The sequence below is a fragment of the Mus caroli genome, unplaced genomic scaffold (assembly GCF_978045245.1).
Source record: "Mus caroli unplaced genomic scaffold, Mus_caroli_1 scaffold_5, whole genome shotgun sequence".
Lineage (NCBI taxonomy): Eukaryota > Metazoa > Chordata > Mammalia > Rodentia > Muridae > Mus > Mus caroli.
Window position 1 is genome coordinate 22402367 of NW_028227260.1, and position 13823 is coordinate 22416189.

At 38.8% G+C, this 13823-nt stretch overlaps 1 protein-coding gene across 6 annotated transcripts in view; it reads left to right on the top strand.

The window, feature by feature from the left end:
• The first annotated feature begins 1339 nt into the window (after positions 1–1339).
• Positions 1340–13823, top strand: part of Lrch2 (leucine rich repeats and calponin homology domain containing 2) — an 86862-nt gene continuing 74378 nt past the window's right edge. For 5 of the 6 annotated variants that reach the window (XM_029473654.2, XM_021153736.3, XM_021153737.2 and 2 more), the window contains exon 1: positions 1415–1787. In XM_029473654.2, the coding sequence (XP_029329514.1) occupies positions 1415–1787 (373 nt within the window). Of the gene's footprint in view, positions 1788–13823 lie in introns of all 6 variants that reach the window. The other variant, XM_085837979.1, reaches the window with a different exon arrangement.

Here is a 13823-nt window from a genome sequence, read left to right on the forward strand (position 1 = left end):
GGCTGGCCTCAAATTCAAAAATCACCTGCCTCTACCTCCCAAGTGCTGGGATTAAAGGCATGTGCCACCACTGCTGGGCCATGCAATTTTTTCTTATCATATTCATTTAAATTAACCCTCTATGGCCACAAAACCACTCAGCCAAATTGCTTTTCTTCCCTATATTGTTTTTCAAAGTATATAGCCTATGGCAGATCAATTTCCTTGGTGCATGCAGTCTTCTCTGAGACTATGGTATGTTGTTCAAATTTACAAAGATGTGAATCATGTGCACAAGTTATTGGAATTAACGATAAAGGGACATGCCAGAGCATTCTAATTGTTTTCCCCAATAATCTCATTGAGTATTAGGGAAGGGAGCTGAAGGCTCATTGGGAGAGAAGTAGGTAGTGGAAATCTGAGCAGCAACTGAAAGGGCTCACTACCTATCTGCCTACAAAGATTGTGGTCAGATTATGGAGGCACCACAATCTCTTATAAACGACTTTCAACTTTCTTTGGCCTCTACATTAAACGTCTCTTTAAGTTGTAAGAAGGAACTCCTAAATCCCAAGATGGATTGGCTTCAAATTCCCAGCATCAAATTGTCAGAATGCCATTTAAACTAAAACCTGTATTTCAAAAATTCTTTCCAAGGTTGTTTGATGATCAAAGTGCTTTTATCATCCAATGCTGACGTGATGAGACGAAACTGGAGATATTTTGGAGTTCTTGGAACAACTTCAAAGAGTCATAGAACAGAATGTGGAGACCTCTGTTTCCAAGTTTGGAAGGCAGCAGTTTGGCTGAGACTCACTGCAAGGAGAGCCTTCCTTGAAAACATTTAAGTTCTTTTCCTACTTTGGGCTTCTAAAGGCTAGCAGAATGCAAGTTATGCCTTATTCTCAATACGGTTCTCATTTTTCTCCTCAACCCTTCTTTTAGTATATTTGCACTGAAAGATGATTCGAGGTATTTGTAGGAAGTATCTCAGTCAGTTGCCTCCTAATCCTCCCAAGAGCTGTTTCTATACATTTTGAAAGAAGTCCTTTTATTCCCCACCTCACATTTTGTGTTTTGTTTTTGTTTTGCAGAACGAAAAGGCAAAGCACTCTGAGAGACTTGGGAGCAGGGGGAGGAGGCGCAGAGCTCAAGAGACTTCCAGTTAACCTGGTACCTCTTAAGACTTTGGTACCCAAAGCAGCGGACCCTGGATTTAGCATCCTTCCTTGGATCCTCGGTTTTTTTTTTTTAAACAGACGTTGAGCACGTTCCAGCGTCCTCTGTGTGCGCGACACCTCATAGCCACTGGCCCGGGGTTCCTTCCTACCATCTCCCTCGCCCCCCCCTCAGTCTGCGCATGCGTCCTAAGAACCCCCTCCACTCGCGGCCCAGGCTCCGAGTATTGTCGGGGGCTATTCTCTCTCCCAGGAACATGGCGGCGAGTCAGGGAGGCGGTGGGAACAGTGGGGGCGGCGGCTGCAGTGGAGGTGGAAGTGGCGGTGGCGGTGGCGCGGCTGGAGGAGGAGGTGGTGGTGGTGGAGGAGGAGGTGGGGGCACCGGGGCGGGAGGAGGTGGCGGCTGTGGCGGGACCGTGGCGGTGCCCATCCCGGTACCGACTCTTTTCGGTCAGCCGTTCCCCAATGGGCCTCAGTGGCACCCGGGGAGCTTGCAGCCTCAGCACACGGTGAGGAGCCTGGACCGGGCCCTGGAGGAGGCGGGGAACTCTGGCATCCTGAGCCTCAGTGGCAGGAAACTCAGAGAGTTCCCGGGCAGCGGTTACGACCTGACGGACACCACCCAAGCAGGTGACAGGCTCGGGGGGAGGGGAAGCGGGGCCTGGAAGGAGGATGGGGAGTGGGTGGCTGCGTGGCTGCCTTGTTGGAGTCTGCTGGCCCGGCGCGCAGAGGCGGCGGGAGTCCCGGAATCCTAGCAGCCTCCTGTGACTGCAAAGGGGCAATGCAGGCAGCGGGAAAGAGGGGCGCCAGTAGCCCAGGGATGATGGAGAAGCTGGCTGCGATGTTAGGGGCATTATTGTTAAAGAGAGTTGCATGCACACAGGCAGAAGGGACTTATTGACACCTTCCTTAATGCACTTCTTGCAACTCTTGGTCTTATCTTTCCCCACCTCAACTGTGAGTAGGTGGGAGGCGGTGAGGGGGAGTTGAGAACAGACAATGCAGAATATCATACTCTCTACGTATTCCTTGAAGGCATCCATGCCTGCACAAATGGCATAGTCCTTTTTAGAGTCAGGTTTGCTGTTTGTGGTCTTATGGTGGATTTGTTTAATCATCTTAGGGTATTTTTAGCTTCTTTCCCCTCATGTATGCCTTATAGAGTGGTTTCTATTTTATCTTATTTTATTTTTTCATTTTCCTGGCGTTGAGAGGTGATGGTGGCTGGATTAGTATTTGTTGTACTAGCAAATTAAATCATCAATCACTTAAGGGTTTGGTTATTGGGTGAAAGGCAGTCCAGATTTGAATGATGTTAGTTTTAATTTTTATAGCAGAAAACAAAAGAAATGGGCATTTTTGAGAAAAAATATTCCATTTCTGATGGAGTTGATGGTTAATGGATTATCCTATACTCTGTGTTCGTCTTTGTTGTGGCTGGTATTTTTTGCTGTTGTTACGAATTCGCTCTCCTTCTAAAGCTGTGCGGCTTATTTTTAGCTTTGTTTAGGTTTGCTGAAAGTTTTTTTTTCCCTCTCATGATCTTTAATTCTTTATTTATGTATCCCATATACTCTGCTGAAATGAATTATGCACCAAAATATTTGAAGTGATGTAGTGATTTTGAAGCAACATAGTAAGTAAATTCATGCATAGTAGGAAATAGTAAACAACCTTATTTACAAACCAGACAATTTGAGTGCATTCAGTTTCTAGACATCAAATCAAGATGCATGCACTGGCAGAGGATGGAAGAGGAAGAAAACCTCAAATTGAAGCTTCCTAGTCAATAATCCTCTTAGGCGTTAGCCTCAGGAATGCATAATCAAGACCTGATTTTGTATTTTGGAAAGCACATTTGAATGTTTACACCTTTACCAAGAACAGATTGCCCAAACAACTCTATTCACATACCCATGGTGAGGTATTGACAATATATGCTCCTTGGTGTGTTTTTACAAAAGCTTCAAGAAAAATGGCTCCATGATGCATTCTTGTAGGAACTGTTTTTCTTACTGTTTTTTTTTTTTTTAACCCATAAAGGTTCCTTCATTCTACCTGTGGGATAAAGTTTAAGCATCTTAGCTGTCACTGTCTGGCCCCAGGTTAATTATTGCAACCTTATCTCCACAAATGTTCCTGCCTTCTGTTCCAACTAGGTCAGCTTACTGCCCTTCAAATGTGTTTGTGTAATTTTGCCTCATCTTCATGCAAGGTTCTCAGTATACAGGAGGTTTTCTAAGAAGCTGGTTCCATAATTCATAGCAGTCTTCTGTTTCTTTGAATTCCTGGGCACTTATCGTCTTTACTACTTATTTGACATTTCTGGCTTTATTTTCCCTTTATGTTTGTGCCTTGTTCTCTCTGAGGATATGGGGAGCCACTTTAAAGGTATATACTCGTTTAGTGTTACCATTCTATATTGCTTCCTCCTCCTCCCCCTCCTTCTTCTCCTCCTCCTTCCCCTCCTACTTCTCTTCCTCCTCCTCCTATCCCCCTCCTACTCCTCTTTGTATAGTGACATTTCTCACAAACATGAGCATCATTTTATTCAGTTATAACCATTTGCTTTTAAGCCTTTGGTTGGTTTTCTGAGGCAAACCTCAACACAACCCAGAACCATATTTGTTCTTGGTAAACTGTTAACTCCCCATATCTTTTTGTTGGTACTGGTGCTGAAGACTCAGGATTTTGCACATGCTATTGAAGCATTCTGTATCCATCTTAATCTTTATTAGGGTCTACATGGTATACCTTTTGGTGTGTGTACCTGTGCCAGTGCAAACCTGTGCTAGGGTGTGTATGAAAATGTGTAGGCCAGGGGTCAGCCTCAGGTTCAGTGCATTTGATTTTGTTTGAGAGGTGCTCTCACTGCTCTGAAGTTGTCAAGGAGACTAGGCTGGCTGGTTTGAGAACACCGAGGACCCATTTCTCTTCCTTTCTCCAGCTCTGGGGTTTCAAAAAAAATGTGCCCAGCTTTTTTTCTTTTGTATGTAGATGCTGGGGATTAAATTTAGATACTCATGTTTACCTGACAAACACCCGCTGAGTAAGGTGTTTTCATTTGTGTGTTTTCCTCCTTTACTTTTTCATTCTCTTCTGCTTCCTCCTTTGTGTGTGATACTCCTGTGTGTAAACATTCCCTTATAGATGAAGGCACATGGGTGCTATGGCCAGTGTGTGGTCATCAAAGGAGTATCTTGCATATCCGTTCTTACCTTCTACCTAAAGATAGGAGTCTTTTGGACTCTGAGTATTCCTGGCTAGCTGACCCATCATCTTCTAGGGCTTCTGCTGCCTTCCTTCTTATCTTCCTAAAGGAGTGCTGGGATTGCAAATACCTGAGTTACTGTGCCTGTCCTTTACATGGGTTCTGGTGATTTGTACTCCAACTGTCATTCTGTTGACAGAACTTTACCCATTGTCATTTCCCCAGCTTCCCTTAACCCACCCTTTTGAGACAGAGTCTCTGTATTTCCAGCTAGTATTGAATTTACTTTGTATCCCAGATTGGCCTTGAACTTGAGATAATTTGCCTGACTCAGTCTCACCTAATTACAGGCATAAGCAACCATCTGATAGTACTTTTCAAAATAACTCAGCTTTATTATAAGCTATGATGCATATATGAAGGAGAATAGGCAGAATTTTCTCTTTCTTACTTTGGGTTATCTTTGCTTAATATTATACTTTCTAAACCCACCTACTTGCCTCTTAATTTCACTTTTATGAATATCTAAATAACATTCTAGTTTGTATGTGTAGTTACATTTCCATTATCTACACATTTGTAAGTGGATGCCAGTGTTCATTCCATTTCATTGTTATTGTAAATACAGGGGCGATAAATATCAATGTGCAACTCTACCTGGTATATAGTCCTTTGAGGAGATTAGCTGGGTTATATGGTCGGGGTTCTTTTGTTTCATTTTCTGAGGAAATTCCAAACTCATCTCCATACTTATTGTAATAGTATGAATTCTACCAGCAGTGAGTAAGGATTACTTCTCCCCATCCTCCCCCTATAACCCTGTCCTCTCTAACTTTTGCTGTTAGATTTCTTGATGGTAGCCATTCTGACCAGGGTATGTTGAAGTCTCAAAGTAATTTACTTTGCATTTATCCAGTGACTACTGATGTTAAGTACTTTAAAAAATACATTCCATTTGTGTTTCTTCTTCTGAAAAATGTCTGTAGATTTAATTAGCCCATTTGTTAATTAGCAGTTTTAATTCCTAGCCTATAATGTGCATGCATGTGTGTATATATATATATATATATATATATATATATATATAGTGTATATATATATATGCTGTTAGTATGGGTGTAGTTATAACATTTAGAAAGGCAATAGAGAGAATACAATTAGATGATGATGAGGAAGGATAGGATAAAGTTAAAAGGACACGTGAATCATGAACAGGACATAATGACACTTTTTCTCTCCTGGTTTCAACTCTCTCTCATAGTTTTATAAATTTTTTTTGTGGTATACAAGTGAAGAAAAATGTAATTGAAAGTAAAAGTGTAAATCCCTAAGCAAAGCTTTGTCTCTTCAGAATGATCATTCTGACTATATAGCAGTTCGCTGAGATAGACAAGCTTGGGACTGGGCAAGTGTTTGAGCCAGCTGTGTATATAAAAAAGTAAAGCCGGGCGTGGTGGTGCATACCTTTAATCCCAGCACTCGGGAGGCAGAGGCAGGTGGATTTCTGAGTTCGAGGCCAGCCTGGTCTACAAAGTGAGTTCCAGGACAGCCAGGGCTATACAGAGAAACCCTGTCTCGAAAAACCAAAAAAAAAAAAAAAAAAAAAAAAAAAAAAAAAGTAAATGTTTTTATTTGTGAGTAATTAGAACAAAGTTATTTTATTTAAAAATCAATAATGTGGTTTTCTTAAAAAAAAACTCAATAAAACAGCAAATTAAAACGGAAAGAAATGCCAAACATTTAATAATTTTTTGTCTTTCAAATGTACTTTCTTTGAGAGACCATATCAAAATCAGGTAGAGTAAAATAGATCTTGTGGTATTATCTTTTTCATTTCAATGAGATATAAGTATGTGTTACTTGTCATCTGTTTGACAAGATTTATCTATGCATTATCTATGAGCAATATTTGTGAATACAGATACCATGTTCATTCTATGTAAATGAAAGAAGGCACCTCAGATTTGAAGACAAATGGAGCATATGTGAGGTTATATATGTACATGTACACAAACATATACATCCAGGTAAATACCGTCTTCTTTAAGATGACACTGCTTGATGGCACTCTTACAGTGTATGTACAATGACTCCTGGCTAATGTTTCAGAACAAAACTGATTATTTAGACAAGCATGAAGTAGTTTATTGGATGGAGGAAGGACTCAAAGAAATGAAAATAGCTAAGATACTATTCTGCTAATTAAACAGTCGTTGGAACATGAGTTAAAAATAGCAGATATGCTATTCTGCTAATTAAGTGGTTGTTGGAAAATGAGCTAAAGCAATATTGAAAATATTTGGAAATCGACAAATTTCCAAAGAAGAAGGAAGGGAAGGCTTTCTGTGTGTTTTTTTTAACTCTCATATATGCATAAGATGAAATATACCAGTGTTTCCTGCTCTGGCTAGACATTAAAATCACAAGGGATTTTTTTTTTTAAGCGCCAAGGCCTTACTCCAGACCAATTAAATTAGGGTCTCAGTGGCCAAGTTTCTTAAACAAAATCTTCCCAGGTGAATTCAATATACAGTCAAGGTTGTCTAAATGTAAACACTTTCAGTTTGAGTGAATGAACGTTCAGACAGAAATTTAGTGATTAACCTAAGGTTACTACTCATCCAGAGGTTTAAAACCCAAACTATGAAGTTTTCAAGTTCTAGTGCAGTGTTATTGTGTGTCTTTATACTCTATGGAATGATCTTACTAGGAACCTATGGTTAGTTTTTTCCTTTAGTTTTCTTGGTTATCCCAGCCGTATAGCTCATCCTCTTTGTAAACTTTACATAGTGTCCTCCAATTATGTAGCCATGAAGCCTTGTTGCCTCTAAAAGGCTTGCTAAGATGGAACATGGCAAGAAGACAGCTGTTGGCAGAGTGTATCTTTGGTGTCTTTTTCCATTTTTCTCTGCATTTATGTCTGTGACTTGTGGATCCCTCCTGTCAGTTTTCATTTCTACCTCTGTCTCACTTTTCTCCTTTACTGGGATGGAGCTCAATGCTACATGATTATGACAGTTTCTTGAGTAGATTCACATTTAAGAGGAGCTTGTACCTTTCCTGGGAAATCAGCTGATGGTTTGTCCTCATGACCTTTTTGAGTATATCCACTTTCTCAACTCTTAATAATAATAAACCTCTCACCCAAAATGGATATAATAAGTATCCAAAAATTGTTATCGTATTTTGGGAAAGACACGTATTCTCTTTGTAATCTCTCCTTTCATGTGGCCTGCTTATAGACTGTATGAACTTTCTGGATACCATGATAATTTGTTGCCTTAAAATGAATTTAGGCCGGGCGTGGTGGCGCACGCCTTTAATCCCAGCACTCGGGAGGCAGAGGCAGGCGGATTTCTGAGTTCGAGGCCAGCCTGGTCTACAAAGTGAGTTCCAGGACAGCCAGGGCTACACAGGAAAACCCTGTCTCGAAAAACCAAAAAAAAAAAAAATGAATTTATTGCACTGGACAGAGGTGTTGCATACCTTTAATCCCAGCACTTGGGAAGCAGAGTCATGCAGATATCAGAGTTTGAGGTTAGCCTGCTCTAAAAAGTGTGTTCTAGGACAGCCAGGGCTACACAGAGAAACCTTGTTTTGAAAAACCAAAAGCCAACCAAACAAAAACAACAACAGAAAAACCAAGAAGAATTTATTGGTTACCCAAACATATGTTGATCATTTTCACAGCTCTCCCTCCCCCTTGCTACAACTGAGTGGATGTGTTTGAGCCTACTTGCAGCCAGTCCCTCTGATGCATTATACAGTAACTTTTCTGTCCGTGAGCAGATGTCTGTAAAATAGATTTAGGAATTCTTTAGCAGATTGTGCTGTGTCCCGCATAATCACATGTTTTCCTGTAAACCAGGAATTGACTCTAGGATTTCCTACATATGTTGGCTCACCTCTTCAACTGTAGGATATGGTACATTGTATTCGATTGTAAAATGGAGCCAGATAAAAACATCTGACTTAGTCTCATAGTTAAAGGTCTTGCTAGTGCATTCACTGGAACAAGTTTGTGATTTAAAATTTTGACCTGAATCAAGTATCTGCCTTTCTTTATGAAGTGTCTTCCTAAAAATGGAATGTGAAACACATTTTTCAGAGTTGACTCATATTTTAATAACTGTAGATTATGTCTGATTTGCTAAACCTTGAACGGATTTACTCTAGAACAAATTCTATAGTGATCCCTTAATGTCTTTTACTTTTTCTGCAAGTTTGCAAAGTTAAATAAAATTTTAGCTTGAATTGGAAGGTGTAGTCATTGTTAAACTAATTCAATTTGTAACTCTTCATATATAATGTATATATTCTATTTTATCCTATTAAATATGCTTTGACATTGTTTGCTATTGGTAGAATACATAGTACTTCTTGTGTTTGCTGTGGAGTATATAGCAAAGTATTGGTTAGGAATAGCACAGTGAAGTATCCACTGGGAATGTTTTCTCCTTATTGTAGAACTATTAATAGAAATATATAGAAGTTACTTCTTGTGAAAGTACATACTTACTCAACTTCATAGCTATCATACATTTTCCATGTCAGGCCATGTTTTATTTACTCACATAGCCTTTCATGCCTTTATGTTTGAAAACTTTAGAACAAAATAATTACTATAAGAAGTTTAACTTTGGAGACATGTTCAGTTGTCTAGAAAGAAAGGAACCTAGCATGTATATAGATGTACATCTGCAATACTATCCATCTGAAGGCTAAGAGAGTAATGTATTATTTCTTCTATTTTGGGTGATTATAATATAATTACACTTCTCCCTTCCCTATTCTCCTTCCAAATCCTCGTATACTTACAACTCCCTACTCTCCTTTAAATTGATGGCCTCCCTTTTCAGTATATTATTATTGTATGAATATATATACACATACACATTCCTAAATATAACCTGTTTAGTCCATGTAATGTTGCATGTATGTGTGGGTATCTGTGTGTGGTATGTGTATGTGTGAGTGAAGGGCAGTAATCACTATGAACTATGGATCCATCTTTCTATCCCCTAGGCAGCAATATCTTGAACTTAAGGCTAAATAAAAGTACATAAGGCATAAGGAAACAATGTCAAACCAAAAAAAAAAAAAAAAAAAAAAAAAACTCCAGAAAGATTGGTATCTCAGTATTAGAATCCTTGCCTAGCATGCATAAAGGAAGCCCTGTGTTTGATTCTGGTGTAAATAACCAAAGATAGGCTACATATTTGAAGTACAGCATAAATACACACAGAAATGGATAGTTGGGATATCCTGTATTTGGATGGAAAGTGTTGCTTAAAGTTTAAATTTTTATGTTTCAATTTAGATTAGTTATAATTAGTTAGGGTTCTCTAGAGGAATAAAACTGATGGGATAGATGAATATGTCTATATGGGTTATATATAATATTATATAGATATTATAACTATAACTAACTATATGATTATTACTATATATGTATCTATCTGTATATATATATATATATATATCTTTCTATCTATCTCTATGTGTGTCAATCTATCTATTAATCTTCCTATATATCTGAGTGTATTGCAGGCTGTGTGTGGTCCAGCTAGTCTAACAGTGGCTGTCTACTAACAGAAACTCCGAGAATCCAGTAGTTTTTTAGTCCATGAGCTGGATATCTCAGCTGATCTTCAGTATATGCCAGAATCCCAAGAAGTGGGTTCTAATGCCAGTGAAGGAAAGAACTTGCTAGTGAGAGTGAGAGCAAGCAGACAAAGAGCAAACACTTTCTTCTTCTATGTCCTTCCTATAGACTGCCACCAGAAGGTGTGGCCCAGATTTAATGTGGATTTTCTCCGCTCAAAAGATCCAGATGTAGTTTGGGTCTTCCCACATCAAATAATTCAATCAAGAAAACTCTCTCAAAAATATACTCAGCCACTCAGACTTTAGTTCATCCCAGATGTAGTCAAGTAAATAAACATCATACTTGGGATAGTTTATATGGCATTAGAAATAGGTGATCAAGACCACTGACAATGAAAGTAATGTTAGGTATACCTTTCATAAGAACTAAGTATTGAAGAGTTATAGCATACTGACTTTCTGGGGCATAGTATTCAAACTCTAGTAAATTCATTGAAAATGGACATTCTCTCTGCTCAACCCAGTAGCTCACTCTGAATGATACTTAAACTCGGTGATGATGAACCTCATGCCTTGGGGATTCATTATCAGCATGGCACAGGAGATGAAATCTTGGCCTTGGGATGTAAGTCAGTTGATACAATGACTGCTTAGCATTCAGAAAGCCCTAGGTTCATTCCTCAGTATAACACAAACCAGTTATTGTAGTGCATGCTTATAACCCCATCATTCAGAGAGGAAAATGAGGGTCTGAATATCAAACCTTGAACTGGCTTGATAGTGAATTGGAGGCCAGCCTCTGTTACAGGAGAACCAGTCTCAAAATGGAAACAAACAAGCAAAGCAGTACAAGCAATGCCACTAAGAGAGTCAAATTATAACTGTTTCTCTTTTTCCCCATGCTTGGATATGTTCAGATAGTTGATGAAGCATTGTAATTCTCTTGTAGAATCAGTTTTTGGAAAATTTTAGAGATTTCTCTACATTCCCTTTATAGGACAAAAATCCACACCTTACACTCCAGAGTACCATTTAATGTATTTAATGAAAATGGTATGGGGTAATTTTATAACAAGTCAACTTTAAGTGTCAATTTCCGCTTGTGCATTCAGTCTAGTAAAGGTCAAACTTTAACCAATTTTGGTTTGGGGTACTATGGATTGAACTCAGAGCTTTGCACCGTTGATTTGTTTTTACCTTAATCCCAAACACTAAGTGTTTGTTTAATCTGTTTCAAAGAGATTTAAATTTGTAGAATTTCACTTACATAAAACCAGTGTATGGATTATACTAGATAACAGTTCCATATTTTCTAATGTTATTTGAGGTCATGTGAAAGAAAAGTTTTGATATGAGAGTTTTAATAAAAAATTTTTTTCCTAAACAAGATTTACAGACTGAGCAGGTTGTAGTTAGGTGTGTGTGTGAGTATGTTACTAAAAACAAACAAACAAAAACCCAGATGAATCTCAGAAACTTAATATTGGATAAGAAAATATAAAAGTTTCTACAGTTAAAGAAAACATAGTATTAATTGGGTTTCACTTTTTAAAGCTTTGAGACAAAGAATAAGAAAATGGAACTCTGAAATGTTTTGTTAAGACAGCTGACTGGTTTGAATGTGCTTTAGCAACCACTGACAATCATAGTTACACAATGCAAAGCATTAGTCGAACAAGGACTGCAAACATGTCTGATTGTAACAATTTGGGGGTGGTGCTGATAACGACATTTAGTAATCAGAGATGAGGGATGCTGCCAAGCATCTTTCAGTGAAAAGAACAATCCCCATAATGAAGGAAAAAATGAAGGTATTTTTCTTTCCCAAAGCATCAATGGTAACTATCATTTCTGAACCTTAACTTTGAAGAAGGTTAAGTGTTGTAAGTGAAAACAGTGTGCATTGCTTGATTAGAGGTTGGGGTGACATTTGATTGGACTATAGGCACATTACAGGGAGCTTTAGAAAGAATACTTTGTCTCCATATTTGCTCCCGTGAGTATTTTGTTCCTCTTTCTAAGAAGGACCAAAGCACCCAAAATTTGGTCTTCCTTCTTCTTGAGCTTCATGTGGTCTGTAAATTATATCTTGGATAGTCTGAGCTTTTGGGCTAATATCCACTTATCAGTGAGTGCATACCATATTCGTTCTTTTATAATTGAGTTACGTCACTCAGGATTGTAGGAGACAAAATGAAGAGCAGAGACTGAAGGAAAGGCTACAAGATACTGTCCCATCTGGGGATTCATCCCATATACAGTCACCAAACCCTGACACTATTGTGGATGCTAAGAAGTACTTGCTGAAAGGAGCCTAATATAGCAGTCTCCTTAGAGGTCCTGCCAGAGCCTGAGAAATACGGAGTCTGATGCTAGCAGCCAACCATTGCACTGAGTGTGGGATCCCCAATGGAGGAGTTAGAGAAAGAACTGAAGGACCTGTGGGGGATTATAATTCCATAGGAAGAACAACAATATTAACCAACCAGACCCCTCAGAGCTCCCAGGGACTAAGCCATCAACAAAGGAGTACACATGGCTCCAGCTGCATATGTAGAAGAGGATAGCCTTGTCAGGCATCAGTGGAAGGAAAGGTCCTTGGTCCTATAAAGGCTTGATAGATGCCCCAGTGTAGTGGAATCGTGGGTGGGTGGGTAGAGGAACACTCTCATAGAAGCAGGGGTTTCTGAGGGGGATGGGATGGGGGTTCCCGGGAGCAGGGAAACTGGGTAAGGGGATACCATTTGCAATGTAAATAAATAAAGAAAAATTTAAAAAAAAGAGAGAAAAGAATGCTTTGGCTTAGAAAGAGGATCACATAGAATCTTACTGAATATGGACATCTCAATATTGTCTCAAACCCAGCTTATCAGATGACAAGCTCTTGTTGCTGACTCTTGACTCTCTTGTCACTCAGATCAGGAATGTGGGGCTTGTTCCAGCTTCTTTTTTTTTCTCTCTCAGCTTCTCCATCAGTTAGAAATTGGTGCCTGTTCATCAGAGGCTTTTGAATAACTTTCCTTCCTGTCTGTCCTCACTGCTCCTGTTATTCTGGTTCCTCTCCTCCTTGCCTTGAACTGGACCTGTCAATAGTTTCTCACAGTTTCTCATCTGTCATCTTGGCTTCAACGTCATTTTATTTTCTTCACACTTGTTCGACTGTGCTTTGCGTTGTGCAGCTATGATCGTCAGTGGTTGCTAAAACACATTCAAGCCAGTAAGCCGTGTCGTAACAAAACATTTCAGAGTCCCATTTTCTTATTCCTTGTCTCAAAGCTTAAAAAAAAAAAATAAAACCCAAATTATACTTTGTTTTCCATCACTAGTAACTTTAATATTTTCCTTAATTACGTTTCTGAGATTCATCTGTTTTTTTGTTTGTTTTTGGTGTGAAGTGCAATTCATTCTTTTGGGCCACTACACTACACCATACTCTGACTGCAGACAATCGACCTGTAAACATTAAGCATATCTTGTATATATGGAAATCTTTCTCTTTTGTATACTTTGAAATGGAATTGCTAGGTTGTATATCAATCTTCAAATTACTTTACAGTTTATATTTTCATGGAAATCTTGTGCACGCACGCATGTGTGTGTGTGTGTGTGTGTGTGCTTCCTATACACAAACTAGATCAGTCTTGGATTATGTGTCATGTTGGATGAGATGTCTCCTGATGCTCCTCCATAGACATTTCTACAAGTGTTTTCAAACACGAGTCCCCTATATTTAAATATTTTCTAATTTCAAACAGTATTTTTGGAAGCCTTTTCTTTTATTTATTTATTTATTTATTTAATTTATTTATTTATGTGTAAAGATTTATTTATTTATTTATTTTATTAGA